We start from the raw sequence: 27,893 nt of genomic DNA on the forward strand, positions 1-27,893 counted from the left end.
GAGGTGTTTGTGCAGATTTACTTTGTTGATTTTTCTCTAAACTTCAGTCTTGTTGTTTCTTCAGATGCAAACCTAAACTGTGCTGCCATGTTCTTTTATAGAGGAGACACTTTCTCTTGGCAACCTTTCCAAACTTGTTCAGTCTTTTTCTAATTGCATTATCATGAACTTTAGCATTTAACATGTTACATGCTAATGAGGGCTGTAGAGTCTGAGATGTAGCTCACCGGTTTTTGTAGTGTCTCTGAGCACAGTTTGCACAGTTTGACCCAAGGTGAATTTTCTGGGATGTGCCCTCCCACAGATTGGCAGGTGACTTTCCACTTGTGAATAGTCTTTCTCACTATACAACAATATACAATGGGCCTGATGAAGCTTCCTAAATTGATGGATAGCAACAACTCACTCTCTACAGTCATTGTTGATGTGTGTCATCCTTAGCATCATGTTAATACTCACCTTAAGGCTCCAGACCAGCAAAGTGCCAGAACCTCTCCTCTTAAATAAAAAATGACACAGTATATGTCATCTATGTTCTTCATTTCAGCTTGTATTTATCTAATTTTAGACCCTACTGTGGACCAGATGATTTACCATTATGCCCTGATACATAAAACCCTAAAATTGAAAAATGCACTTCCTTTTTCACATGACTGTATAAATTTATTTTATTTGTTTATTCTGTAAAAAAAAAAAAAAAAGAAAAAAGGCAGAAATAACAAAGTGGCATTGAAATTCTCATCTAACCCTACCAAAGAAGACAGATAACTAAAGCTCTGACGCTTTATTTTTTGTCTCAATACTGCACAGCCTCTTGTGTTGCTACATCTAAAAAGAAATAAAACGGCCTCAGCTGTTAAAAAAAATTCACAGAGGTTCATGTGAGACGATGATTCACTCTGTATACACAGTATATAAAAGCAGTTTCTGGCTGTGAAAACGAACTGTTTAAATACCAACCTGATTTATGGTCACAGCTGCTAGTTTTAAGTTTTATTCAAGACAGAATGATGTTCATTTCATAAACAGTGATCACATGTAGAAAAAGCGGGGTTCGATTTATGGAGGAGCTACCTTTTGATTGACAGTATGCTACCATATGAGTGTGCAGTGTCCTTGGTTCCTCGGTCAGCTCCAGCCCTGGCTCAGGGTTTAAATAGGACGGGACTGTGCTGTTTAAATAAGGCTTAAAAACTAGTGGCTACATTTATCTTTTATACAAAGTTGATGCTTTCTCACTAGAATAAGTGAACTCAATGCTCAGGTGCTTGTCTCCATCTCTACAAAATCAAATGGTGGTATTGAATAGAGAGGAGCAGCTGATCAGAAACCACTGACCACTCCAGCTCAGACATCTTTCCTCCTTTGAGGTTATTCTCTATGATGGCTGGACTGGGAGCCATTACCCTGAGACAGGATATGGACTGTGGGGTGGGGTGAGGTAGTGAGTACAGTAAGTGAGTGACGCAGATAGCAGACTGCTGTCATGTGTAAGACTGAAGGAGCACAAGGAGGATGATCTGAATCAACAAAATGCTTTCAGCACATTCAGCTGTTGGGTTACTGCAGCATAGTCGTCAGTTTGGATCACTAGTGCAACTGGAAAAGTCTTTAACCTCTGCTCAAACTTTGCTTAATAAAGCAGGAACAATAAGAAAAAGAAAGACAAAAACATCCACTTATAGAGCTTTCTGTGTGCACTGCAGAAAATATAAATATATATATATGTATATCCCAATATAGTATTTATTTCCCTTATTGCATCTTAAAATCAAAACATTTCAGAAAATAAATGAGGGAAAAAGTGATTACATATCCACACCAGGCCTACTACTGGTCAGATATGACTTTTTGAAATACTGTCACATTAAAAAAAAACGTTTTCAAAGCAGAGCAACCTGCTCTTGAGACAAACTGTATCCCCTTAAGTTTATTTGTTTAATTTATAGAACGCAAAGTCCGTGAGAATGAACGCAGCACGCTGACAGTTTTACAGTCACTATCTGCGCTTCTTGTTTGTGTTCTTCCTCTTCAGAGCCAGTATCCACGCAGGGAGGGCAGTCCGCCGGGCTGGTGCCTCCTCCCCTGCCGCTACCGGATGCACTTCACACTCCTGCTCTGTCACCGAGTCCTCATCTGTAGCTGCTGAGTCATCCTCCAAGTCTGAAGCGTCCAGATCCATGTCTGGAGATTCTATGGCCACCACTTCCTCCGCAAAACGAACCCGGCGGTTCTCCTCCACTCTCCTCTGAACCGAGAAAGAAGCACGAAACACAAAAAAGTTACAGAGAATTTAGCATCTGATTAAATATTACAGAGACTGAATGATTTCCCCAAGTTTTTCAAATCATTCCATTAATTTTATTTTTGTGTGCACAAAAAACAAAAAAAGTAGCCTATTTAAATCCTTTATACAATTAACATGTGAGTCATTACTGATTTGAGAAACTTTGTGGATGTTAACATTTTAAAATTTCCAACCACAAGGAGGCGCTGCGATACACACTATCTTACCCTTTTATTCACGGTCTCCATTGAGGACTCCGACTCCCGGGATACGGAGTATTTGAGGACACCATGGGGCGCTCGAGCCAAAGGATTAAAAGCAGTTGGGGAGAGAGAGGCTGAATGAGAGTTTAGGGTGTATAAGGGTATTACGTTCTCATGCTCTGACTCTCCTGTTTCAACCATCATCTGGCTGCTCGTAGGATTCAGTGAAGACATATCCCCTTCTGTAAAACAAAAGAGACAACTTGATTTCCTGAACAGCCGCCAAATTAAATGGCTCAAACAATAAAAACTCTTTCATAATAACTGATCATTAATGTTGCTGTTGGACAGAGTATTAAGCTGTTCTGACCTCTGGCTGTCTGCTCTCCATCACTTATTTTGTCGGCTTGAAGCCTGTCGTCTCTCCTGTCAGCTGACTGATGCTGTCTCTTTCTGTTGAGGGTGACTCGGCTCTTCAACGCCTTGTTAAGCGGATTTTTTGTAGACTGCAAAGGACAAGAGAGAATGGGAGAATCACAAAGTTGTCATATTGATAATATAGATATTCTTTTTTATATTAACTGGATGAACATGAGATATTTTTTGTTTATGAATATCTTACCACTACAAATGATGGAGGTCTTATTTGCTGTTCCAGTCTGCTCGCTCCAGACTGCATATGTGGGTAGTTGTGACCATCTTCCATTGCTTCTGAAGGGTCAGTCTGATGTAGTTTTCCACCCGAAATGTCCGAACTTGCAGCTGGGAAAGCATTAGGCAATGTTTGCGCCATGCTGAAATCTGTGGCCCGTGATGACTCTGTGCTCCTGAAGCTCCACTGGTTGCCCCCACTGCCAAGTTGGTTCAAAATCCCATTTGACGGAGTGCTACTGTGAGGATTTAGTTGGTTTGGGGGTTGGCTCATTGGGTCCTCTAATGGTCTCTGATTTGCTGATGAGGATGAAAGGCTGGGACTGAGGAACTTAGCCCACTCTTGGCCCTTAGTGATCTCTTCCAGCAGGCTGAATGACCCGAGGCCCAATTCAAAGTCACTGGCAGGTCTGAAACGGGACAAAATCTTCATTAAACTCAGAAATTCAGTATACAAATCCCATCACTACCAGCAGCACAAAGAGATTTTTATTTAAAATAACCCAAAATAACATTTCAGAGTTCACTCAGATGAGGTGTGATGTTATAAAAGGTCCTTGAATACAGTTAGCTCCATAACTTTGTATTTTTGAGGTTTTACCTCTGTACATCACTACGGTTGATTTTAAACAAACAATCAACACGTTATTAGAAAGAAATTGGCATTAAGTTTTTAGGAATTAGTCATTTTTATGCATAGATGTTCAAAATTAATGAGACAACTGACTGACAAGCAGTAGAGGCCTGCTCCCTTGTTATTTCATGACAAGTGAAGAAATTGCATTTTATAATTTTTCACTGTATTTTTAAATGAGTCCTAAAGAGATGTCTGTGCAAGTGAGAGAGGCTGAAAAACAAAACAAAATAAACCTCTGAGAGAGAGCAAAAACTTCAGCAGTGTCCAAATCAACAATCTGGTTCATTCTTATAAAGAATGAATACAGTGGCCTGCTTCAGCAACACCGAAATGCCTGAAGGCCCAAAAGAGACAACTGCAGTGAATGATGACAGAATTATTTCCATGGTTAACAAAAACAACTTCACCCAACTCATCAACTAACCAAGTCGAGAACTTTCTCGAGGAGGTAGGTGTATCATTATCAAAGACTACAATCAAGAGACGCCTTCGTGAATAGAAACAGGAGGTTTACAACAAGGTGCAAACTACTGATTACACTCAAGAGCAAGAAGCCCAAATTAGACTTTGCCAGAAAACATGTGGTTTTGAAAAATTCTTTGGACCTTGCACCACAATGATGGAAAGAGAAAACTGTGGAGAAGGATAGAAACATCTCATGATCCTCATAAGCGTACCACATCATCTGTCAAACATGGTGGAGGCAGCGTTACAGTATAGGTATGTACAGCTGGAGCTGGGTCACTGGTCTTTGTTAGTAATGTGACTGCTAAAAGAAGCAGCCGGATAAATTTTGAAGTGTGCAGGGCTCTACTCTCTGCTCTGCATTCAACCAAATGCTCCAAAACTGATCATGACAGTGTTTCATGGTGCAAATGGAGATTACAATCATACTCCAAAAGCAACCCAAGAGTTTCTCAAGGCAAAGACACGGGTATTCTTCGATGGCCAAGTCAGTCACCTGAGCCTAACAGAGGATGCTTTTAAGTTACCAAAAACTAAACTGAAACCAGAGAGACCCACAAACAGCTGTAGGGGACTACGGTAAAGGTCAGGCAGAGCATCGCAAGGGAAGAAATTTCAAATCAAGTGGTCCATTATTGGTCCAGCATTTCAAATCAAGTCAAGTAAATGACCTGTATTTGCCTTACTTAGTCCCTAAGGACCCCAAAGCGCTTTACACTACATTCAGTCATCCACCCATTCACACACAGGTGATGGCAAGCTACATTGTAGCCACAGCTGCCCTGGGGCGCACTGACAGAGGCGAGACTGCCGGACACTGGCACCACCGGGCCCTCTGACCACCACCAGTAGGCAACGGGTGAAGTGTCTTGCCCAAGGACACAACGACCGAGACTGTCAGAGCCGGGGCTCGAACCGGCAGCCTTCCGATTACAAGACGAACTGCCAACTCTTGAGCCACGATCGCACCAAGCGGCTTTTATTGTCATTTCGACCATGTACAGTGGTACAGTACAGAGTGAAATGCGACAGCGTTCCTCCGAGACCCTGGTGCTACAGTGCAACACTAGACAGAACAAGACGATATAGACACAACACAGTGCAATGGAAATGTGCAAAATGCTGAGTATTGTGCAAAAGTAACTTGGTGTCTGTAGGGGTGTCTGCACACGTGTGTATCTGTGTTTGTGTGTGTGTGTGTGTGGTGAATATGAGATACTGCATATAAGTGCTTGGTAGTCACATGTATGACGGTGGTGTGTGTGTGTCAGTCCAGTCACTTTGTGTTCAGGAGTCTGACGGCTTGGGGGAAGAAACTGTTCTGTTGGTCACTGTATGCAAATTATTTTAATCCAAGTATTAAAAACTGAATTTATATTTAAAATCATCTTAGTACAACCAATTACTTTTGATCTCCTGAAATTCCTAAACAGCTAATGAAACATTTTTGTAAAACCCCAGTGTGCAGAAACAAAATAACAAAAATTGTCATTATCCAACAACTTTAATGAAAGAAATCTCTCAGCAGATTAAATTGTTAAAGTTCTGTTTACTCCTTGTCCAGGCTGTCCTAGAGAAAGCTTTTGTCAATACACAGAAAATGTCCTATTTTATTTGTTTACCTTACTGTGGTCTTCTTGTAAAAACCAGACATGCCTATAGTAGATAGTAAAAGAACAGGAACTTGTGTTTATCTGTTACTTCATTACTGTATAATGAATGACTGTGGGGAAGGTCTTTATCACTAGAACAAGCTGTAAAGTTTATGAAAATACAGTTAAAAGACGAAAATGTATGCCCTACTTCACATTTTCTTTGCCAGTTCGATTCTCGCCCACGGGCCTCATGTTTGACTAAATTCTATTAGCAAGTATTACGTTTTAGTCCACTGCGCCATAGAACTCTACTGTTTCCCTAGAAATGTATGCATATACATAAAACACATCAATGACACACACTGTGGCAGTAGTTTACAGTAGTTTAGATAGGCCTGTTGTTATTTGTTTTTAGCCCCTGAGACACCACCAGTCAAGTATCAGATGTTTTTATATGGCTTTAAGGCTTGTTTTTATCTTTTGTCGTTGGTCAAATTTGCATTTTTACAATTTCTAAGCTATTTCATATTCTCTACGGCCTACTTTTCATGCTCTCATTTCCACCAAGTAGGGCTCAGGCAGCATTTCCTGTACATTAAATATACTACAGACCAGTTTTACACCACTTCTACATCGCTTGATTATGTTTTTGTAGTGTTCCTTAATCTTCCTCAAGATCCAGCTAGCTAAGTCTACCTGTTTTAGGAAATTACAAATCCTTCAAAATGAAAGCTACATATATGGGAGTTATTTTAATGATTTATGTCTCTAGTAGGAAAAACATAAAGCAAACAAACTTGGCTTCGGTAAGCGAGTATCTTTCCATCTTGTGTGTTAAGTCCTAATGAGAGAATCATTCTTTATGAGTTACTTGCTGTGTACATCTGTTTCCTTTAATAGCAGGTTATAAAAAAAATCTCATTGTACACAGCATGAAAGTTTGTAATGACACATGCTGTCAGTGACAGGGTGTGTTTGGCACTTCAGACCACAGACACACATCAGGGGTAAAGCTGTCTGATGGCTGGAAACATCTCAAATACTTCACATATCTTACTGCTGACGTTTCAGAGCAAATAAAGCCAAAAAAAACTGCTCGGCTTTCAGTTTGCCATGCTGCTAGAGTGCAGGTCTGGATGTATTTGTGCAATTTAGGATCATTTGTGTCCCTGTTACCTGATGTGGCTGTTGTTAGTGGTGTCCTCTGTCCGTGCGGGAAGCATTTTACTGGCTCCACTGGTGTCCAGTGAACGGAGGGTCCTTTCATCCTTATTTGACGCATTGATGAGGTTTTCTGTAACCTGGTTTGGGTGTGAAATCTGCATGAAAAAACAAGTTGCAGTGTCACTTCAAGATTTCTTTTTTTATCATTATATAACAAAACCACACTACTCACCTCAGGTCCCTCCCCACTCTTCTGGTCTCCTATGCTTCCTTCTTCTTCTTTTCCCTTTTTTCCTTGTCTGTCCTTCCATCGCTCCTTGAGCCTCTGCGTCCACCTTCTGGTTTTATTCTCAGATGATCTCTGTTTCCTCCTCACGCTACTGTTTGTTGTTTTTTGACTGTCTGAGGCAACCTGCGTATCTTTGTTTTCTGCCATCGCTCCAAATCCTCCATTTTCTACAATTAACGATTTATTGTCTTGACCTCCTGCAAAAGGGTCTGTGTTTTTTGAGGCCCACAGGTAGACTTTAGGTTTAAAGCCCTGCTCCTGGTTCTCATTCACTCCCATGCTTTGGGCAGCATCTGTGTTAGGAGGCATGCTTCTTTTCATTGCAGAATTGGCAAAACTCCACTTCTCACTATCGGTCCTCTCAAAGGAAGCATCTTTAAATGATGTGGTAGGAAACAGCTGCCCTGTTACTGTTGGGGCGATCGCAGGCTGTGTCGCCTGTCCCATAACCCTGCTATCACCAGTGTCACCAACACTGTTGTCTTTCTGGGAGGGGAAGGAAATAAAACCCCTGTCCACCCCACCTCCATGACCGGGCTGCTGTAGATGACCAAATTTGAAGCTAAAGTTGCTGTCTGCAGCAGGGCTCCTGACCTTATTTGAAGGGATGCCATTAGTACCTGGGCTGCTGTTTTCTGGTCCAAGAGTGTTCCGGTGCCCCTGGCCCTCTCTTTCTGACTGCAGCTTCAGTTTCTGCAGCATGGACTGCAGCAGGGCCTGGGAGTCTGCTGGATTAGGTGACTGAGACATCTAGTAACACAACCTCTAAGTCCTCTAAATCCAGAAGTCGCAGAAACACGTGTCAACACCACAGTGAAACTGGATACACAAGGACGGACTCTATGCAAATAATATAATTCGTCGCTTTACAACCAGCATGACAAGAGGAAAAATACCTTTGTGTAGAAGATATCACTCTTTGGTCCAGTTCTTGTTAGAAAGACACCTGTTATGGCTGCTTTCGCCTTTGTGAATAATCCAATCCCTTTCCATGACAATGTAGTTGCTTCATAGCAAATATGAAGAAAGATCCACCTCTTCCAGTTAAACGTCCAGAGGTACAAATCCTTCTTCTTCTTCTTCTTCTCTGTGTAAACTGCTGCTTCTTATGCTGCCTCCACTAATGCTGAATCTTCAAGAAGAGCAGCAGAAGTCTTCTTCTGTTGTTCTGCAACATAGAGATATAAGCTTTTGTTGTTTTTTCCCTATTTTCAAAAGTCTCTCGCTTTTACTAAATGCCCATAGTTCCATTACACTACGGGTGTTGTAGTCACACCTCTTCTCCAGCAGCCACTTATATCACTGGTAATGGGAGGAGAGACTGTGCGTTCCTCAGATATTACAAACTGAAGCAGACCAACAAGAAAGACCAGTAAGGTGAGATAATTGTTTGCTGACTCTAACTCTCTCCAACTGTGTGTCTTTCTGCCCATCTTTGTATTTTGCCCTCCCTTCCTTCCCATTTCTCTACTAGGCACGCTTGCTCACTCAAGTGCACACACACCCTCTGTGACCCGTAACTGATAATTATAGGGCGTTCTTTAAGAGCAGCCGCTATGAATGCGCCTGCCAAATTAAAGATATAGGAAAATGTTTGCACAGAGCTTTGCAATAACCCATTTTATATCAACTCTGTGAAAAATGCTGTCACAGAGGCCTTTGCTACTGTTGTCAAAATAAAGTAGTAGATTGTCCAAACATGTAGTGCACTTCAGCTTGGAGAACACCATGCAATCTTTCTTATAGATTTGTTAGCCACCAGCTATATTGTTCCCCACTGCAAGTCATTAAAAAATGCTGCCGCCCTGATAAACTCTTAACTGTTTTAACTATATTTCAGCCTACTAATATGCATTTAAAAGTACAGTAATTGTACTGCCTTCTTTCTGACTGAAGGTTTAGACTATAAGATTAACTAGGTACACTACAGTACTTGAAAAGTTACTTTCCTATTTTGACATGAACTTATTTAATAATTATCAAGTTGCTAATCATTAAGTAAAGTTTATATAACAATTAGTAATAATGTACGTCTTTATCCACTACAATTATACCTTATTTTTTGGTTTTTCGTCACGACATCTTTATATATTTCTAACCCGGACGATCATAAATAACCAGCCCCGAAAATGCAGTGAAAACACAAGTGGCAGAAATGTTCGCTTCGAAACTAAGTGCGCATGTGCAGCGTCAAACGCACGCCCCCTTTGAGTTGCCGTGTATCTGATTGGTCCGCACTTTGTAAGCGGGCAATGGCGGCGTAAACAACGCTGACATCGATGAAAGAGACACTGCTTAACCGAGAAAAATAAACTTAGACTGGAAATAAACGGAGTATGCTTTCGGTAGGAAGATTTGCTCTCGGTGTGGAAACGATTAAAACGCCGTCTTGTGTACTTCTCGGTGATGCTTAGCCGCTCGTTTTGGCTAACTTTTAGCCAAATGTGCTAACTTAGCGGAAAAGTGAGTTTGCAGAGATGCACTGTATCGTAACGGGAGGAAACGTGAAAGGTAGCAAACATTTCCTGCATATTAAACACAGTCTCTAACTAGAATATATGTCATTAATTAGTTGTTGCTAATAATTATCTTGCGTGTGTTTGTTGGTGGGTGTGTCTGTACCGTCCAGTACTGGCCAAAGCCGTCCATTCTCTGTCCAGGATCGGCGATGAACTGTATGTTGAGCCTCAGGAAGATGGGGTGAGCTGTTCTGACACTGACTTGCACACCATCACTTCCTCTTACAATGCAGATAGGCTTGTTGCTTCCTGTGGGTGCACACTTTGCGTCAATGAAAAAAGTTGATTTGTTGGTCTCTCTCTCTCTCTCTCTCTCGTAGCTGGCCCTGCGGTCTGTGAACTCCTCTCGGTCGGCTTATGCTTGCTTCCTGTTCGCACCACTCTTCTTCAGCAGGTGCAGACTACATGCCTGTGTTTATAAATGGCATCTTCGTGTGAGAGAAAAAGAAAGCGTGTATATGAGTGAACTTTAATCTGCCTTTTATACCTCTGTTTTTCTGTGCAGGTACTCCATTACTAGTGGGGATAACTTCCGCTGCAAGATGGCAATAAAGGTGTGAGAGAATTAGATAATCTACTGTTTTTTAAACCTTTATATAGTCTGGGTGTGACATTAATTACATTTTAGTAGATAATGTGGTTTCCAAACTTTCATGATGACATAACACCCAAAGTTATTATAGAATTCGTTTCTTATCTACAACAGTTAGGATATATCAGAGGTGTGCAACTTATTGAAGGCATTTAGGTTCCAGTTACAATCTTGTGAAAAAGCGTTTTCACAGGTCTTTGTTACTTACAGTTAGACCTGTGAAATTAAGTACACCCCATGATTCAGTAGCTTGTAGAACCACCTATAGGAGCAATCACTTGAAGTTTATGAGTCTCTCATATTGTTTCAAAGTAATCGTTTTCTGTTTGACTTCACCAGTGTCTCAGATCATTGTCTCAGAGTTTTGGCCTACTGTTCTTTACAGTGTTGCTTCAGGACATCGCGGTTTCCGGGCATTCATTTATGCTCAGTTCTCTTAAGGTCCCACCTCAGCAGTTCAGTTGGAGGCAGGTCTAGAGCTTAATTATTTTCTTTTTCAGCCATTCCGTTGTAGATTTGCTTTGGTACTTGGGATTCTTGTCCTCCTGCACAATGCTGTTTGGGCCAAGTTTTGGCTGTCAGGCCGATGTGCTCACATTTCAGTCTGGAATACTTTGGTAAACAGAGGAGTTCATGGTCAACTCAATGAGTGGAAGGTGTCAGTGTCCTATGGCTGCAAAACAAGCTCAAATCATCACCATCATACCTGACAGTTGGTATGAGGTGTTTGTGCTGATATGCTGTGTTTGGTTTTCACCAAACAGAGGTCTTGTGGTTTCTTCAGTTGCAGGCCTAAGATGTGCTGCCATATATTTACAGCCAGTAGAGGCTTTCTGCTGGAAACCCTTCCAAACAAGCCAAACTTATTCAGTCTTTTTCTAATTGTACTGTCGTGAACTTTGACATTTAACTGCTAACTAAGGCCTGTAGAGTCTGAAATGTAGCTCTTGGATTTATTTTTTATTTTTTTTGCAGTTTCTCTGTTCACTGCACAGTCTGTCACTGGTGTAAGTTTGCAGGGATGTCCACACCTGGAAGGATTGACAGCTGTCTTGAATGTTTTCCACTTGTAATTAATCGTCCTCACAGTGGTCAAATTATTTGGAAATCGGTTTATAACGATTGTCAGATTGCTTTGCATCAACAATGGCTTCTTTAAGATCACTGCTGACATGTTCCATCCTTGGGATTGTGTTAACACACACCTGAATGCTCTAGACATGCAAACTACTCACATTTTGAATTGGATTACAAGCCCCTAGCAGTAAGACTGTACTTACTTTATCTCAGAATTGCATAGAGTCAGTCACTTGACTGTCACGGATCTCAATAAACATGCTTACCAAAGGCCCCTCAGGCAGGTTGTGATAAGTATCACTTCAGTTACTTTTCTTTTGTTTTCTAGTCTAGTTTGAATTCTTTTTAAGCTCACAGGTCATTTTAAATAACTACTCTGACCTTGCATTAAACCCCAAAGTCCCATCACAAAAAGTTCAACCACTCGATCACAAAAGATGTATTGAAACTAAAGCTGCCAGTCTGATTTTTGTCTAATAGTTTGGTCAGGTTTGCATTCATGTGACCGCTACCAAAATGTGAAAAATGTAAATTTTAACTTTCTCTCTATATATATATATTTTTTCTCCTTTTCTCACTGGTTTACATTAATTCTCAGTCGCAGTTTGCCATGTTATGGAAATGTGGCTGACAATTTCTTGATTACTTTGATTTCTCATAATGATTTTTTTGTTCCTTGTTTTTTTTTTTCTTTGTTGCTGCTGCTGTTTTTCAAATTAACTGCATGATGGCAGTACTTGGGCCTCCCTGATGTAACTGCATGATGGCAATACTTGGGCCCCCTGATGTAACTACAGTTAGGAATAGCAGATCTTATTCTTAGGATTGAGAGCGTAGTCTTGTATCTGCTGACAGCTTCAAATGCCTCCTTTCCTGTCGTGTTACCACCCTACGGTTGTGGTTATGTGTGTTCAAGTTTTGCAAAAACCTCACAGCTTCCTCGTATTAACAGTTGTACTTAGCAGTTATATTAGAGAGTGGATTGTGTGTCACTTGTCAGAAACAGCAAACATATTGATTTAGATATCATTTGAGTGTGACTAAAATGTTGATTCCTGTTGATTGTACCAGAGTGTGTCATTGCATATTGATAAGCATTATTTTCCCCCTGTGTTTCAGAGTGTACAGTCTGTGTTCAGATCTCTGACAACTTTGGAGAAGACGGTGGAAAAGTGTCACATTGATCTTGACAAACAGAAGGACCGTCTCACCTTCACCCTGCACTGCAAGCACGGTATCAGTGATTCACTTCATTATCAGATCATTCAAAGTGTTTTCCATATATGATTTAAGAAGGCATACAACTCATTCAGGCATGTAGAATGGTGCTGGTTTCAAACCCAGAGATGAGGGAACACATCCAGTTCTTACATTACAGGGCGATCGTGGCTCAAGAGTTGGCAGTTTGTCTTGTAATCGAAAGGCTGCCGGTTCAAGCCCCGGCTCGGGCAGTCTTGGTCGTTGTGTCCTTGGGCAAGACATTTCACCTACCGCCTACTGGTGATGGCCAGAGGGGCCGATGGTGCGATATGGCAGCCTCGCTTCTGTCAGTCTGCCCCAGGGCAGCTGTGGCTACAACTGTAGCTGCCTCCACCAGTGTGTGAGAGTGAATGAATAGTGGAAGCACTTTGAGGGTCTTGAAAAGCGCTATGTAAATGCAATCCGTTATTATTATTATTATTACATCCTTGCATTGACCTACAGATAAATATAAGTGTTTATAATTCTGTATTTATAATATAATTATTTATCATTTATAAGTCCACCAGTACTGCGGAACCCAAATATATATTCACTGAGTACAAATGTAGTCTGTCAGGCCTGCAGGTCGCTTAGTGCTGCACAGAGCTAAAACAAAACTTCTATAATCTCTTTGAAACTTAGAGGTGCCTCAACTGTAGCTATTTTAAATGAAAAACTACCCTTTTTCATATGGCTTTTACATGTATTTATTAAACTATACAGTACTGTGCTAAACTCTTGAGTTACTCCTCGTTTCTTTATATTTTGCTAATAAAATAGGAAATAGGTGCAGTGATTTATTGAAACATGCAAACATACATGGAAATACAGTAAATCAGGCAAAAACTGTATAATTGTAACAAGTTAGAAAGTCAGTATTTGCTATAAGCATCTTTATTCTTCAACACAGTCTGAACTCTTTGGCAGCTTTCTTGGTGTGTTTTTAAGTAGTCTTCAGGAATAGTTCTCCAGGCTTCATTCAAAGGTCTTATTTGGATGTTTGCTTTTGTTCCGTTCTCTGTCAAGTTGGTCCCACACTGCTTTAATAAGTATTGAGGTCCGGGTTCTGGCGAGGCCAATCCACGACTGAGAGTGTGTTTTTCTATCCAAGTATGCTTTAACGGCTTTGGCAGTGTGTTTGGGATTATTACCATGCTGAAAAATGAAACCATTGCCAATCAGACATTTTTTAGTTGATATTGTGAGGTGGATAAAAATCTGATGATACTTTTTTGGGTTCATAATTCAATTCAGTTTTAATTATATAGCAGCAAATCATAACAACAGTTGCCTCAAGGCACTTTATATGGTAAGATAAAGACTCTACAATAATACAAGAGAACAGAACCTGGGTCCACAGAAGAGGGGCCTAAAAGTAAGCCTGCTGTCTGAGAGCAGCAAGTTCTAATGGGGTGATATGGCACTATAAGGTCATTAAGATAAGATGGGGCCTGATTATTCAAGACCTTGTATTTGAGGAGCAGGATTTTAAATTTGATTCTGGATTTAACAGGGATCCAACGAAGAGAGACCAGTATAGGAGAAATATGCTCTCTCTTTCTAGTTCCTGGCAGCACTTTTTCCACAGCATTTTGGATCAGCTGAAGGCTTTTCAGGGAGTTTTTAGGACATCCTGATAATAACGAATTACAGTAGTCCAGCTTAGAAGTAATAAAGGCATGAACGAGTTTTTCAGCATCACTCTGAGACAGGATGTTTCTAACTATTCTATTCCACAAATGGAAGAAAGCAGTGGTAGATATTTGTTTAATATGTGCATTGAAGGGCATATCCTGGTCAAAAAGGACTTCAAGATTCCTCACAGTGTTACTGGAGACCATGTTAATGCCATCCAGAGTAAGAATCTGTCTCTGATTTTTTGGGCCGAGTACATTAACCACAGTTTTGTCTGAACTTAGAAGCAGAAAATTAGAGGTAATCCAGGTCTTTATGTCTTTAAAACGTTCCTTCAGTTTAACTAATTGATGTGTATTATCTGGCTTCATGGATAGGTAAAGTTGGGTGTCATCTATATAGCAGTGAAAATGTCTGCTATGCCTTCTGATGATATTGCCTGAGGAAGGGAAGCCCGTGGAACTCCATAATTAACCTTAGTGTGTGAAGAGGACTCTTCATTTACATGAACAGATTGGAGTCTATTGGATAGATATGATTAAAAAACAAGTCTTAAATAAATATCAATAGCACTGAAAGTAGCAGTGCATAATGTTTGAACGACTTTCATTCGTGAAGAAATTCATAAATAAAAATTGTAACCATTAGAGAAAGATATTATGTTTCGAGCAGCTCCAAACCATGACAGAGCCTCTACTGTATTTTACAGATGTCTGTAGACACTCACTGCTGTACCTTCTCTGCATATAATGATGATTATTTGGACCAAACTTAGAGTCATTAGTTCATAAGACCTGATGCAGCTGTCACAGTTATTGTCTAATTTCTCCTGACAGCCACATTTTTTGCTGATGTGACTTCAGTGAACAGTAGATCGATCAGATTTAGGGCCAGATGCATCTCTCAGGTCCTGTATGAGGTCTTTGCTGGATTTTCTTTCCTGTTCTTTCCATGTCTTAAGCCATGACTGTTCATCCACTGTGTATACTTTGGCTATTTGGGAATCACTTTCATGGAGCAAAAATGCGATTTTATGCCTCTCAAACTGTTACCTTTGGCATTTTTCATAAATTCAACTAAAGAAATGGGAATCTGTTACAGGCTGCTAATAACAAAGTGCCTAAAGATACAATTTAAAATGAGTTATTTGCTAAATTATCTGTTAAAATACACAGATGGGAAAATGCTCAGGTGAAAGCACTGGACTGAAAAAAGGAATGAAGAAGAAGCCAGAAGACCTTCAGAAGGCCTGGAGAACTTTGGTCAAGAGCACTTAAAAAAATGAGACTTCTACACATTACTACATATCGGATTTTTGTGACACTTTGAATCCATAAATTCTGATTTCACATCAGTTTATAAATAATGTTTTGCGTCTTTTTATTTTATCTTCTGCCTGTAAAGCAACTCTTTTAATAACCTCTATAAATAAGTTGTTACATTGTACTTTTACATCTTGTTTACATTCACATATTTTGTATTTAATGAAGCCCATCGTGCATTCATCTCATTGCTTTCTATTTGCTCACAAATTTGGTGTGATTTTTCTTTGCAGGCCTACTGAAGACACATAACCTGTCTTTCCAGGACAGCGAGAGCCTGCAGGCAGTGTTTGATAAGGACAGCTATGCCAATGTATTCAGAGCCCAGCCCAGGTCTGTAAAAATCTTTCTTCATTGTTTATTTTGCAAATCATGACAATGACAGTCTCCCACTTGCTTTTAATCTTTTATTTCCTTGTACTTGATGATAACAAACACTGTGTAGCTTTTTTTTAACACCAGGAAAACATTTTTACATTTCAGTTGGTTGATTAAATGAATAAATAGATTTAAATAGTAAAATATATTTTAAGGGAGGTGTAACTTTGTAGCTGTAGCTAGATTTGATTTCTCTTGTTCTCAGGCTGCTGGTAGACACAGTCGTCCATTTTCCTCCATCTCTGGAAGAAGTGACTGTGTCAGTGAGTGATGAACGGATGTGGGTCAGGAACCATGTGGAGGAAGAAGCAGGTGACAAGACTGATATGAAAAAGTTTCGCCAGCGTAGTAGTAAAGCAGGAACTGACATCTAATAATGCCATGCATCGCCATGTTTTAAAAGCAGCTTTTTGTCCTCTTGTTTTTCTGCTCTCTCAGAGGCGTCCAAAGCCATGCTGACCGAGCTGTGTTTGGCTTCAGACGAGTTTGATCATTTTGCTGCCCAAGCTCACAACAGTGTGACTTTTTGTCTGAAGGAGTTGCGGGTGAGAGAAACGATATAGGGAAAGCACGAGAGAGTTGCGTAAGTTAGTTTGGGAGGGGGAGAGAGGTGGTTATCAGACCAGAGTGTGAAAGAAGTTATTTGGGGACCAGATGAAAGCACTTACAAGATGTTGTGGTGTTCTTGTAATGCTTGCATAGTTTGCAAAGTCACTAACTAGTATCTCTCATTCAGGGTTTACTAGTGTTTGCAGAATCAACTGGCCTCCCTGTTTCTATGTACTTGGACGAGCCGGGCAGGTGAGCATCGCCACCTGTGGGTTATTTTTTTTTGATTACTTGTTCCTTCCTTTTTAATAACATAATTTTTTCTGTGTCTGTTTGTGTGACAGCCCTGTGGTGCTTTCAGTAACGGACAGTGTCCTGGAAGGAAACTTTGTGCTGGCCACGCTTTCTGATGATCCCAGCCTTCGTAAAAATAGCAGCAAAGGGTAAAAACGACAAAACATATTTTTGTTGATTTGGGAGGGTTTTTTCTCATGCCTGTGAGCAGGAAGGAAAATGAAAACAAAACTAGTTTACCCTTCACACAATGACTTATTAACAGCTCGGTGACAGGCAGGAAATTCTAAACATTTACCCTACTGCGCCACCTGGTGGATCAGAGTGTAAATGAAGACAAATGCTGGAGGAGCCCATTTACATTTCATACTCGACATTTCCAGTTGTTGTAAATGGACTTTTATTATTTGCTCCAGGAGTTTAGACCAGGTTCTTAGTCCACCAGTTTGAATAAGCTCTTTAAAAAAACTGTGTTTATTCAGGGTTTCACATCTTGTCATTCTGAGGCTGAGAGGCTAAATCTGGAGAACTCATGTCACAGTTAACAGCTGTTTGTAGTTGCATCGTCACACAATAAATGCACTCAGTATATTTATGGGAGTGAAAAACTAGAATACCGTAGGCTTAATTGTTATGACATTGAGCTCTAAAATTGAAGCTGGTTAGTCATGTTGATTTGTTATTGTTTTGCAAGTCCAGAAAATCAAACGGTCACCATGAAGGTCAAAAGGAGCAAGAAAAGCTTTTTTTAATCTTGTGTGTCATCTTTCTATCTGACTTGCACTCCAAACCGTCTGCTCCACCCCTCAGAGCGCACACAGCAGCTCCACCCCCTCCCGATGACTTCATGAATGATGACATGGACTCATATCTAATCGCCATGGATACCAGTATTGCACCAGGTCCCTCAAACACAGGTCCACCCCCGCCTTCATTATCTGATGACACACGTTCAAAACGGCCTGCAGCAGTCAGCCACAAGGCAAGGATACTCATCGAGGAGGCAGAAGAAGAAGAAACGGATGATTTAGACAGACTACCTAATAAAAAGGTATGCCTTAGGTTTCTCAGGAAAGATGGTGGCATGTTAACAGGCTGTGGATTCACTTCAATGAATCAAAAACACAGAAGTAAAATATTCTCGCACATACAAAAAGAAAACTGAGTCATCACAACTTTCCACATACAGTCCTCACGTGAAAAAGAAAGTACACTCTCTTTTAATTTAGTTTTATGTATCAGGCTGTAACAAAAAATCAACTTGTTCTTATTAGGTCTTAAAATGAGCTAAATGCAACTTTAGATTAATAACAACTCGTGAATTATTATCATTACTTACATGTCTTGCTTTTAACAAAAATGCAAAAGCAGTGTGTTTGTAACTAAATATATCCTCACTGCTTCCACAGAAATTGAGTGTGAAGATAAATATAGTAGCAGCCAAGTGCTGCTAATCAAATCCACTTGATTAACTGATTAACAGCAAGTGTGGTCACCTTTATAAAACCAGAGGTTTGGTTGTTTTTCTGGTCTGGAGCGTTCAGGTGTTTGTTAACGCAGTGCCAGGGAGGAAAGACATCAGCAATAACCTTAGAGAAACAGTTGTTGCTGTTCATCAATCAGGTGAGGGTTATAATACCATTTCCAGTCAACCTGAACTCCATCACTGTACAGTGAGGAAGATTATTCACAAGTGGAAAACCTTCAAGACAGCTCTCAGTGTTGCTGGAAGTGAAGGTCCTGGCAAATTCACCCAAAGGTCAGACCGTGCAGTTCTCAGACTCTACGGGCCTCAAGTTAGCATGTTAAATGTTAAAGTTTATAAGGGTGTGATTAGAATAACACTGAACAAGAATAGCTTGTTTGGAGGGTTGCTAGGAGAAAGAAACAGTCCTCTCTAAAAACATGGCAGCACACCTTATGTTTGCAGAGTTGCTTCTGAACAAACCACAGAAACCTCTGGAACAAAGGCGTGCACATTTAAGAAGATATTTAATAAAAAAATAAATAAACAAGTGATTGAATGTTTGTATATGCACTCAAATTAATTAAATATTGGTATCTTAACATTTCGATAAATTGTAGTCTTTAATATATTTCCCTTGTGTGATTTTTCTCACAGTTTCGGTCACTCTTCTTTGGATCGGTGCTTCCCCCGTCATCTCAGTTGAGCACACAGCCGATGACTTCTCAAGAGGTGCTGGCCAGCGACAGTGAGGAAGAAACTTAAATAACTGCAGACTGATGGGCTAGAGGAGACATGGACTAAACTGACAGTGGGTGCTTGTGCGTGCACTGTTAAACAAAGACACCTGGAGTACTTGAAGATAAAGAAATGCCCTGAATGACCTGGTTAAATATGCAGAGGCCACCAGCCTCTAAATTCTCATTATGTAAAACTAGACATGAAGCAATTCCAATTTTTTTTTAATTTTGTGTTTGCCCAGTTTGTAATTAAGGTGCAGTGTAAAAAGTCCCACCAAATAAAGCAAACTTATTTTTCAATGTATGTAAACATCATTTATTATTTATTTACATGTCGAAAAGTTCAAGTATGAGAAATATTTAGGATGAGGGAATTCCACATATCCACCAATGTGGAGCTCAAAGAGAGAAAGGCAGTGATGCAGAATCTGAGTAATGTCAAAAATAAGCCTCGGCATAACCAGCAGAATGTCTGTGAATTGTCTGTGAGTCAGTCTTTGCAAGATGAGCAGCGTCGTCACTACTTTTCTCTTTTTGCACCTGAAAACTTTTCCCTCTCGTCTGTGGCTTCCTCCTCTTCTTTTCCTTCCCCTTCTCCAGCTCCTTCTCTTTCTTCTTTTTCAACTTCTCCTCTTCCTTCTCCTTTCTTGCTTGTTCCCTCCGCCGCCGCCTCCTCTCCTTGGAGTTCAGTTTGTCCTCCGCCTCTTCCTCAGCTGCATTCCCAGTCCCTGGCATATCACTGAAGTCTTGAATCAAGATTTTTGGCACTTGCATTTTGGGTGCCTTCTTAGCCTTGTTGTCTTTGTGCTGCTCACCTCTCAGTCTGCGGAAGAGACCAAAGCGTTTAGGGGTGTCGGGCTGTGGCTGCTGCTGTGTGGGGGCTTCCTCTGTTGTTGTTGTTGTTGCTGCTGCTGCTGCTGCTGCTGCAGGCGGCAACAGATCAGGAGCAGCTTGTTTTGAGGTCACAGCTTTAGGATTGCACTGTGACTCTGTGAGTTTGGCTTCTGGTTGATTTTCTGAAGTTTTCTGGGGGTTGGTGAAGAGATCCTCGGAAAGCCTGCGGGCTAGCCTGGAGCTACGTGAGGTGGATGACTTGCGAACGCAGAAATCAGCAGATGATCGACTGCTGCGACGCTCAGGGGTTTGTACTGGGGGCTCTTTTGCAGATTGAGAACATTGGACTTGGGGAACATTTGTTGGCTCAGAAGAAATGAAGACATCGTCCTCTCCTGCTGGAGTTTGTTTAATCTTTTCAGTAATTTCTTCCTCCTGCGCGGGCTCCACTTGTTGAACCTTTTGATTTGAGTCTTCAGGATCCACAGTAACCTGGCTTGTTGTCTCTTCAGGTGCTTGTGTCTCAGAGGTACTCATTTGTACTGAACTCTCCTCATCAGGCTCACGGGTGTGGTTGAGCTGATCAGCTGGTGCTGAAGACTCTTCCGTTTCCATGGGTGTTGCAGAGTCTGCAGGCTTCTCATAAGTCTGAGTTTCTGTTGGTGTTTCCTCTGTGATTTTTTGAGTACAGATGCATGAATCACTTTCAACCTGTGCCTCCGAGTGTACATTCAAAATAATTTCTTCTGTTGCCTTATTTGACGCCTCCACTGTGTCTTTTCCTACTGTTATCTCAGCTTTAGTCTCTGTATCATCTACTGCACCAGTGCTTTCTTTTTGTTGAGTGCATTCAGATAAAGACAGCATTAATATTTCTTCTTCTAGCTCCATTTCTGTCTTTGAATCTACACGTTGTTCTGAATCTATGTCTGTAATTTCTACCTTTATATCGCACTGTGTGGCTGAATTTTCCTGATTATGTGTCAGAACCTCATTTTCTGTGTCTCTTTGGGTGTGGGACTCTGCTTCCTTTTCTGTTTGTACTAATGACTCAGTACTGTGGTATTTTACTTCAAGTGCACCTTTTTCTGTCTCCTTGATCAGCTCTTCCTTTTCCTGTCGTGTTTCTGCCTCTGCTGCACTATTCTGATCATCAACAGTTAAAGCTTCAACACCTCTGTCTGTGTCCACACTTGTCTCACTTTTAGACTCCGTAACGTCTGTGTTCATCTCCACCTGTTGCACACTTTCAGTGTCAGCACTCTCTTCTGATTTCACGTCAGCTTGTATCCTCTGCTCCTCGCCTGCGTTTACACCTATTTGCATCTCGTCCTCTGTGTTTGTATCTGCTTCGGCTATTCTCGGTGTCTCACTGTGGTTTTCCTCCACAGCAACCACGTGTTTCTCTGCCTCTTCATTTGTGTCTTTGAGCTCTACTTCCTGGTCTTTGCTTTTATGACTTTGTTCTTCTAGCACTTGTGATTCACTCTCTGCGTTCAGCTTTTCTTCTTTTTCACAGTGAGGTGCATAATCAGGGGGATGAAGAATATTTTCAACAGTCTGATTTGGCCTATCTTTTGACCCTATCTTTCCTTCTTGTTCTGAAAGCATTTTGCTTTCATTTATCTCAGTCAGCTTGGTTTCATTCATTTCACTGAGTTTGCGTTCCCCTGTCTCCCTGACATCACTTGTCTCCGTCTCCCTGACAACACTTGTCTCCGTCTCCCTGACAACACTTGTCTCCGTCTCCCCGACAACACTTGTCTCCGTCTCCCCGACAACACTTGTCTCTGTCTCCCTGACATCACTTGTCTCCCTGACATCACTTGTCTCTGTCTCCCCGACAACACTTGTCTCTGTCTCCCTGACATCACTTGTCTCCCTGACATCACTTGTCTCTGTCTCCCTGACATCACTTGTCTCTGTGACAACACTCATCTCCGTCTCCCTGACAACACTTGTCTCTGTCTCCCTGACATCACTTGTCTCTGTGACAACACTCATCTCCGTCTCCCCGACAACACTTGTCTCCGTCTCCCCGACAACACTTGTCTCTGTCTCCCTGACATCACTTGTCTCTGTGACAACACTCATCTCCGTCTCCCTGACAACACTTTTCTCCATCTCTCTAACATCACCTGTTTCTGTCTCTTTGACACTGCTTTCCTCAATTTCAGCAACTCCTTTTTCCGTGTTTTCAGTCTGTTCTTTTCCTGCTGCTGTTTCTTCTGTTCGGATATTTTTGGTTTCTTGAATCTTGTCAGGTGTCTGTGAAATTTCCTTCTGTTCAGTTTGTCCCTCTTTTTGTCCCTCTGAAACTACATCCTCCTCCTCTTTGACTCCTTGTACCTTCTTAAAGTCAAACTCATTCCAGCTTTTCCAGTCCTCCCTTCCTCCCATTGAAAGATGCCTCACTACTTTGTTACTGCCTTCAGAGTCAACCATGTTCCCTTTTCCCGCTTTCCTCCACTTCTTGTGAAGGAGGGAAGGAGACAGTGAGAGAGAGGAGGCTGAGCGAGTTAGTGGGACAGAGAGGTTCCCTTTCTCTCTCTCTTTCCTCTCCTTCTCAATTTCATGCTGCCGAGCTCTAGCCCACGCCTTCCGGTATCCATGGCAGCGACATCTGGGGTCAAACGTGGACGATGGTTTTTCTTTCCTCCACTTTTCCAGCTCCTTCTCCGTCTGCTTTTCCAAATCTTTACCCGACAGTGGCACAGAGCACACCTGAAACAAGAAGGGAAACTCTGCAGATAGTTTGCACCCCAACAACACAGTGTGTCCTGCCACAATACAAAACCTGTTAAAGATCCCTGAGGAACACCACAAAGAGCCTTGAACAGTTACCCCTAACCTCCAAATTCCTTAGATCATAATCCAATTGAGCAATTTTGACACACTAATTCCAAGCACCACAGGACACCTCCAGAGCTCCCACATTCATGCCACAGTGGATCAGACATGTTTGTGGCTGAGCTGTTTTAGTAACTTACCAAGATTTATATCTACGTTATTTGATAGAATAGTGCCATTTTTGTAAAAAATAAATAAATAAAACAAAGTTAATGATAGAAACATGTTTTAAATTTACTCTTCAGGGTTTTTTTAATTTTATTTGCCTCATCTCTTTGGTTTGCAGCCATGTTTTTGAAAGGTTTTTGCTTCTGAGGTATATCTTTTTATCTTTTTACACTATTTGTGGCCATGATTAGTTTAATTTACTTGCTCTGTTGCTTTACAAATGAAAGCTGTTATCTTGAGGTAATTGGTAGAGAACAAGATGCTTCTCTATAAGCCTATCAGGTTTAAAAATCGAAATCTTACCTCTGCTATGAATTCGTCGTCTTCATCGTGGACCTCCTCCTTAACACCCCTCAACTTCTCCAGAGTCTCCATTTGGCCCTGACACTGCTTCCTCTGCTCAGCTCGACCCAACACCCGGCGCACCAGCACCGCTGCAACCTGAAGCAGCACCCGGACCCCTACGAGGAAAGATGAGAGCGAAAGAGGAAGACCTGGTGAAAATGCTACATATCAGGTAGATGATGGCAGTGACCAAAGATGTAAGAATTGTGCAGATATTTAAACACTTCTATATATAGTGGACAAAGCCATCGCTTTAAATAAGCTGCTATTCCTGCCAGTCCTAAGGGGGTTGTGTTAGCCTGAGGTCAGCTCTACCATAGCAGAAGAAGAGGTCCCAGACTCGGAGAAGCGTGTTGAATGGAAGGTGACGTGTGAACAGACACATCAGCCAGTCGGTGGCAAACATGAGGGGCTCCACTCCGTGGTTCTGCAGATGTTTGTGTGCAGCTGGACACGTCTTTTTCAAAACCCAGGTCAGCATGGCCGCATCGAACAGTACTCCCTCCTACACAGCACACCACAGTAGGCTCAGACAGCTGCCCAGCTTTCAGGGTCAACACATGATTCATCTTTGTGTTTGGGTTATATTTATAGCACAACTTATCAAGAATCAGCCTTGAAATCAACATCTACTCGCCTACGTGTTGATTATATGTATTATAAAAGGTAAAAAATGTAAAAAACAAAAGATGTGCATGTCCTCACCAGCAGAGGGCTGTAATATCCGGGCAGGTATTGCTCACTGATCTGAACCAGACACCAGAAGGCCTCCTGCCAGGTTACATAAGGTGAACATTAGGCCAATAACTGCTCCGTATTATAGAAAATTAGCACTGTATTCTCAGGATTGCATTAATACTGTTATACCTCTGAAATAAAAAGCTTAACAGGTCGATGAAACAAGCAAGGTAGAGTCGGTGTCTTAAACGAAGGTTGATGTTTCTCCACTGAAATCTAATTATTTTAATGTCTTTGCTGCTGATTTATCAGACCAAAGCTAAACTGTTAATGGCCTTTACCTGAGCAGGCATGTTCATCAGCAGCACTGCAGCCACCGGCCCCTGAGCCTGACAGTAACCCTCATCTGGCTGATACTGGGTGTAAGCTTTCAACACCCGGAACAAACCACGCTGCCTGCAGACACACACACACCACAATCATCTCTCACACAGCCAGAGGTTTCAGTCACCTTTGACAAGAGTTATACATTTAATAACGAAAAGAAAAGAAAGAAAAAGAAAGACAAGTGACGAGACTGTTTGCTGTTCTGCTGAATAAGCCTTTAACTGTGAAAGCTAAACCAGGGAAACTATGAAAAGATTGGAAAGCCACGCTGAACACTGAATAAACTGTAAGGTTATTCTGCAGCTCTCAGCTTCAGAAACAAATAGCAGAAACCTCGCCTACCCGTGTCCGTCTTTGGACTGGAACATCTCGTGGAAAGGGAACTGCCGGTCCAGATCTCTCTCGATCACATCCACCCAGCTCTGCAGAGCCGGCTGCTCATCCAGAGTCTGATGCAGAGACAAAAAACATAAAACGCATACCAACAATAGACTTTTGAGTCTTTAAAATTCTAAGTTAGTTAGTCTGTTTCTCAATATTATAAATAACTTAACTTTTACTCAATAAAATATAAGAAAACAGTGATCACAAGATCCCACAACTTAGAACAGAATATATAGATGATCAGGCATAGACTGTATATAAACAATGGAATGGATATAAAGTCAGATTGCGTAGAAAAAATTAGAAAATGACCCTCTTGGTCATATTAAATTATTTCCTGATAGGTTTACGGCCTTAGTCGCTAATCTGAAGTGGTATTTAATGCAAAATACAATTATAGTCCCATTTGTAGTTAAACGAATGATAAAGACGGTATGATTTAGGGAATGTGATGTTGTGATGTTGCTACTCTATGAGTATGTAGTTTCCTAAATTTCTCACTTAGATCCATCAATCACTCGTTAACAACATGTTGCCGGCCAAATAGTAAAGCAGCACGTCAAAATCCAACGAGAGACAACATGGTGGCTATGTCCATCTTTTACATAAAGTCTTTGCAGCTGGACTCTTGCCCTTTCTTAAACCATCCCAGTGAGAGTGTTTGTTTCTCTTGCCTCGTAGAGGTTTTCATGCTGTTTCATCCTGTTGGCAGCGCCGCACAGCAGAGGCCAGCACTTGGCTCTGAGCGAGGCAGGGATTCCTTTCTGACACTGCACTTTGACCTGATGAGAGACCCGGAAACAAACAGTTACTGTGCTTTTTCCTGATGTGTCACAATGTCTGTCATGTAAAAGGCCCATCGCCCATCATTTGGTGCCAGGGTTTATTTTCGGGCATCTTTGACGGGACGCACCTTACTGCTTTTCTTCGACAAGATGCGATCCCATTGGTCAATGATCTTTATCCACTTGGCCTCCCTCTGCCTGACCAGTTCAGGTGGCGGGCCCAAACTCCTGACACAGCACAGCACATGAATCACCAGGTAAGTATTTTGACACGTTTCGCCTGTTTGCTGAACAATTTAAATTCTGGAGACCTTTGTAGTGCTGTGTCGCTGCACACTGTTTAGTGTGTTGTCATTACAGACACACAGTGCTCCGAAAACAAGACAGGAAACAGGAAAACCACACGTTAGCAGTGTGAAGTCTCTATGGCAACAGGTCAGGATGTTATCAATGAAGAAAGTAAAGATGACAGGTAGCAGTTTGTTCAGTTAGTTTTAATGCTTAGTTTACAACGCCTCGTGTGCAATCCCCTGCCAGGGCTATTATCAAACGCACAGTCAGCTGATTCTGAAAGTAAAATTTCACTTTATTTTTCAAGTACACACACCCACTTTCAGTTCAGTCATTATGTTTTTTGCAATTTTTTTTGTGGATTATATGTAAAGAATATTAAGTGTAAACAATCTGTTTGTGCAGTTTCCGTCCTGACGAAGGCCCACTGTGGTTGAAACTACTTGGCTTTTTCACTGATACGCTCAGCTAAATCATTCTAAAGCATCTCCTCCCCCTTTGCTCTGCTTATGAAACTGCCGTAAAGCCACGTTATTTGCAGGGGTCATCCTGATTTCTTTGTTTCTTGACGTGTTTCCAACTGACCTGCATTCTTACACATTCTCCACTACACCAGTATAGCCTGAATGTTCCTTTCTTTCACTCTGTGTGATTTTCTCTCTCAATCTTAACATCTCTGCTCTAACAATTTGTCTTTTAACTGTTTGTTAATTTATTCATTTAGTCCACCTGGCTGTGTGTGTGTGTGTGTGGGGGGGGGGGGGGGGGCAAATGCTGCTCTGTCTCTTAAAATCGGCAGATTTAAACACTGCTTCAACACTTCCTGGTCTTGTCATGGAGGAAAATTACTTTGTGTGCTGCTTCAGGGGGTGTTGTGTGCCCACATTAGAAACTCTTAGCTCATCTGGAACCTTTGTCTTTGCTCATATAAAGACAAAGCAACAACCATTAAATTATCTGATAATATTTAATATTTAGTTTCAAATTATATCTTCTGACAGCAGGTGCAAACCTTACTATTACCAAAGTCCCTGGGCTTTCTGATCTGATCTATGTGATCTCGACAAGTTCGCCCTGCACGTCTTTTAGTCCTTTAAAATAAAAAAAAATCTCTTTAATGGGAGAATGAAAACTTAGATCCCCTGGTTTTGAACAGATCACCAACAGCACAGTAACAGTACACAAGGCGCAAGGTGGATGTGCTCACCCAGCTGTGGAACCATTGGTTAAGATGAAGCCAAAGCGATCTGTCTCCGGTTCAGATCCAGAGCTGTCCTCTTCACTGAGGTTCTTCTGGGCTGGACTCGAAGAATTCAACATCTTAGCTAAAGAAAAGAGGATGGGCTCGTCATCCAGTATGCAATCGATGAGGATGTGTGCGTCAGAGATGTTTAAAATCTCAAACATCCAAGATGGTAAACAGCTTAACCCCACTCTGCAAACGTCTCTGTGCACGTTTTCACCCTCTCTCTCTTATTTGACTCGGGATCTATGAAATCTGCATTTTCCAAGTTGAGAATGAGAGTAAAGAAGTGTACCAAGCCCCCCAGCCCCCGATTTTAAGTCATAAACATAACCACAGCTGTTAAAGCTTTTAAAATATACATTTAAATGGGACTACCTTTTACATTTCCGCCCTGTTTGATTAGTTGGCTGCTGAAGAGGTGAAGTGATCCTCCAGTGATGGAAGAGGAAGACAAACTTCCTCTCTCTCTCTCTCTTGCTTTCTCTCATATGCTCTCATTTGTTCACCACGCCTTCATTTCTCACCGTCACAAATGCAGTTTTCACATAAACTTCCGCGTCACAAACAATGACGATAAAATTATGGAGTGGTTTATTTTTTTTGACTGTCATGAAAATGCCGTTAAACTGCTTAAATATGATTCATCAGTCATCACATATAAGTGATAAATGTGCAATTGGGGCTTTTCTGTCATTTATAGGACTTCCTAATTGCGGGGGGGGGGAAACAAGAACGCCTATGCTTACTTTAGGAAGCCAGGTAAATTAAATAACTTGTTACTTTCAATGGCAGGTAAAATAATATTGCGATTTCCTAGGTGA

The 27,893-nt window shown here is 41.3% G+C and overlaps 3 protein-coding genes across 3 annotated transcripts; 1 reads left to right on the forward strand and 2 right to left on the reverse strand.

Moving 5' to 3' along the window:
- Positions 1 to 702: 702 nt before the first annotated feature.
- On the reverse strand, positions 703 to 10,136 carry LOC146392453 (uncharacterized). Its single transcript, XM_084947929.1, has 7 exons — positions 9,914 to 10,136; positions 7,235 to 8,459; positions 7,015 to 7,157; positions 3,113 to 3,551; positions 2,861 to 2,996; positions 2,515 to 2,732; positions 703 to 2,248 (listed from the first exon to the last, which is right to left on the reverse strand). The coding sequence occupies exons 2-7, from the start codon at positions 8,039 to 8,041 to the stop codon at positions 2,000 to 2,002; spliced, it is 1,992 nt and encodes a 663-aa protein (XP_084804055.1). The 5' UTR covers positions 8,042 to 8,459; positions 9,914 to 10,136; the 3' UTR covers positions 703 to 1,999.
- On the forward strand, positions 9,508 to 19,408 carry rad9a (RAD9 checkpoint clamp component A). The gene is made up of 12 exons (XM_084947942.1): positions 9,508 to 9,802; positions 9,921 to 9,991; positions 10,131 to 10,204; positions 10,316 to 10,364; positions 12,599 to 12,713; positions 15,912 to 16,011; positions 16,262 to 16,368; positions 16,495 to 16,601; positions 16,793 to 16,857; positions 16,950 to 17,048; positions 17,710 to 17,950; positions 19,022 to 19,408. Exons 1-12 carry the CDS (start codon positions 9,769 to 9,771, stop codon positions 19,127 to 19,129), a joined length of 1,170 nt encoding a protein of 389 aa, XP_084804068.1. The 5' UTR covers positions 9,508 to 9,768; the 3' UTR covers positions 19,130 to 19,408.
- Positions 19,371 to 27,514, reverse strand: tbc1d10c (TBC1 domain family, member 10C). Its single transcript, XM_084947915.1, has 10 exons — positions 27,448 to 27,514; positions 27,034 to 27,151; positions 25,664 to 25,763; positions 25,425 to 25,532; positions 24,709 to 24,815; positions 24,321 to 24,435; positions 24,007 to 24,072; positions 23,617 to 23,806; positions 23,260 to 23,417; positions 19,371 to 22,662 (listed from the first exon to the last, which is right to left on the reverse strand). The coding sequence occupies exons 2-10, from the start codon at positions 27,144 to 27,146 to the stop codon at positions 19,543 to 19,545; spliced, it is 4,077 nt and encodes a 1,358-aa protein (XP_084804041.1). The 5' UTR covers positions 27,147 to 27,151; positions 27,448 to 27,514; the 3' UTR covers positions 19,371 to 19,542.
- Positions 27,515 to 27,893: the final 379 nt, after the last annotated feature.

This window comes from Perissodus microlepis, chromosome 2, assembly GCF_051167445.1.
Source record: "Perissodus microlepis isolate ML-2025 ecotype Zambia chromosome 2, ASM5116744v1, whole genome shotgun sequence".
Lineage (NCBI taxonomy): Eukaryota > Metazoa > Chordata > Actinopteri > Cichliformes > Cichlidae > Perissodus > Perissodus microlepis.

What these genes read in the sequence shown, in the direction of transcription:
- LOC146392453 (XM_084947929.1), bottom strand. Translation starts at nt 8,041, where the DNA reads ATGTCTCAGTCACCTAATCCAGCAGACTCCCAGGCCCTGCTGCAGTCC. An exon ending in ACTAACAACAGCCACATCAG is followed by an intron (nt 3,552 to 7,014) that starts GTAACAGGGACA and finishes GTCCCGTTTCAG; the next exon opens with ACCTGCCAGTGACTTTGAAT. An exon ending in TGGAGAGCAGACAGCCAGAG is followed by an intron (nt 2,733 to 2,860) that starts GTCAGAACAGCT and finishes TTTGTTTTACAG; the next exon opens with AAGGGGATATGTCTTCACTG.
- rad9a (XM_084947942.1), top strand. Translation starts at nt 9,769, where the DNA reads ATGCACTGTATCGTAACGGGAGGAAACGTGAAAG. An exon ending in TTGAGCCTCAGGAAGATGGG is followed by an intron (nt 9,992 to 10,130) that starts GTGAGCTGTTCT and finishes TCTCTCTCGTAG; the next exon opens with CTGGCCCTGCGGTCTGTGAA. An exon ending in GTATTCAGAGCCCAGCCCAG is followed by an intron (nt 16,012 to 16,261) that starts GTCTGTAAAAAT and finishes TCTTGTTCTCAG; the next exon opens with GCTGCTGGTAGACACAGTCG.
- tbc1d10c (XM_084947915.1), bottom strand. Translation starts at nt 27,146, where the DNA reads ATGTTGAATTCTTCGAGTCCAGCCCAGAAGAACCTCAGTGAAGAGGAC. An exon ending in CAGTCCAAAGACGGACACGG is followed by an intron (nt 24,436 to 24,708) that starts GTAGGCGAGGTT and finishes GTGTGTCTGCAG; the next exon opens with GCAGCGTGGTTTGTTCCGGG. An exon ending in ACGACGAATTCATAGCAGAG is followed by an intron (nt 22,663 to 23,259) that starts GTAAGATTTCGA and finishes TTCTTGTTTCAG; the next exon opens with GTGTGCTCTGTGCCACTGTC.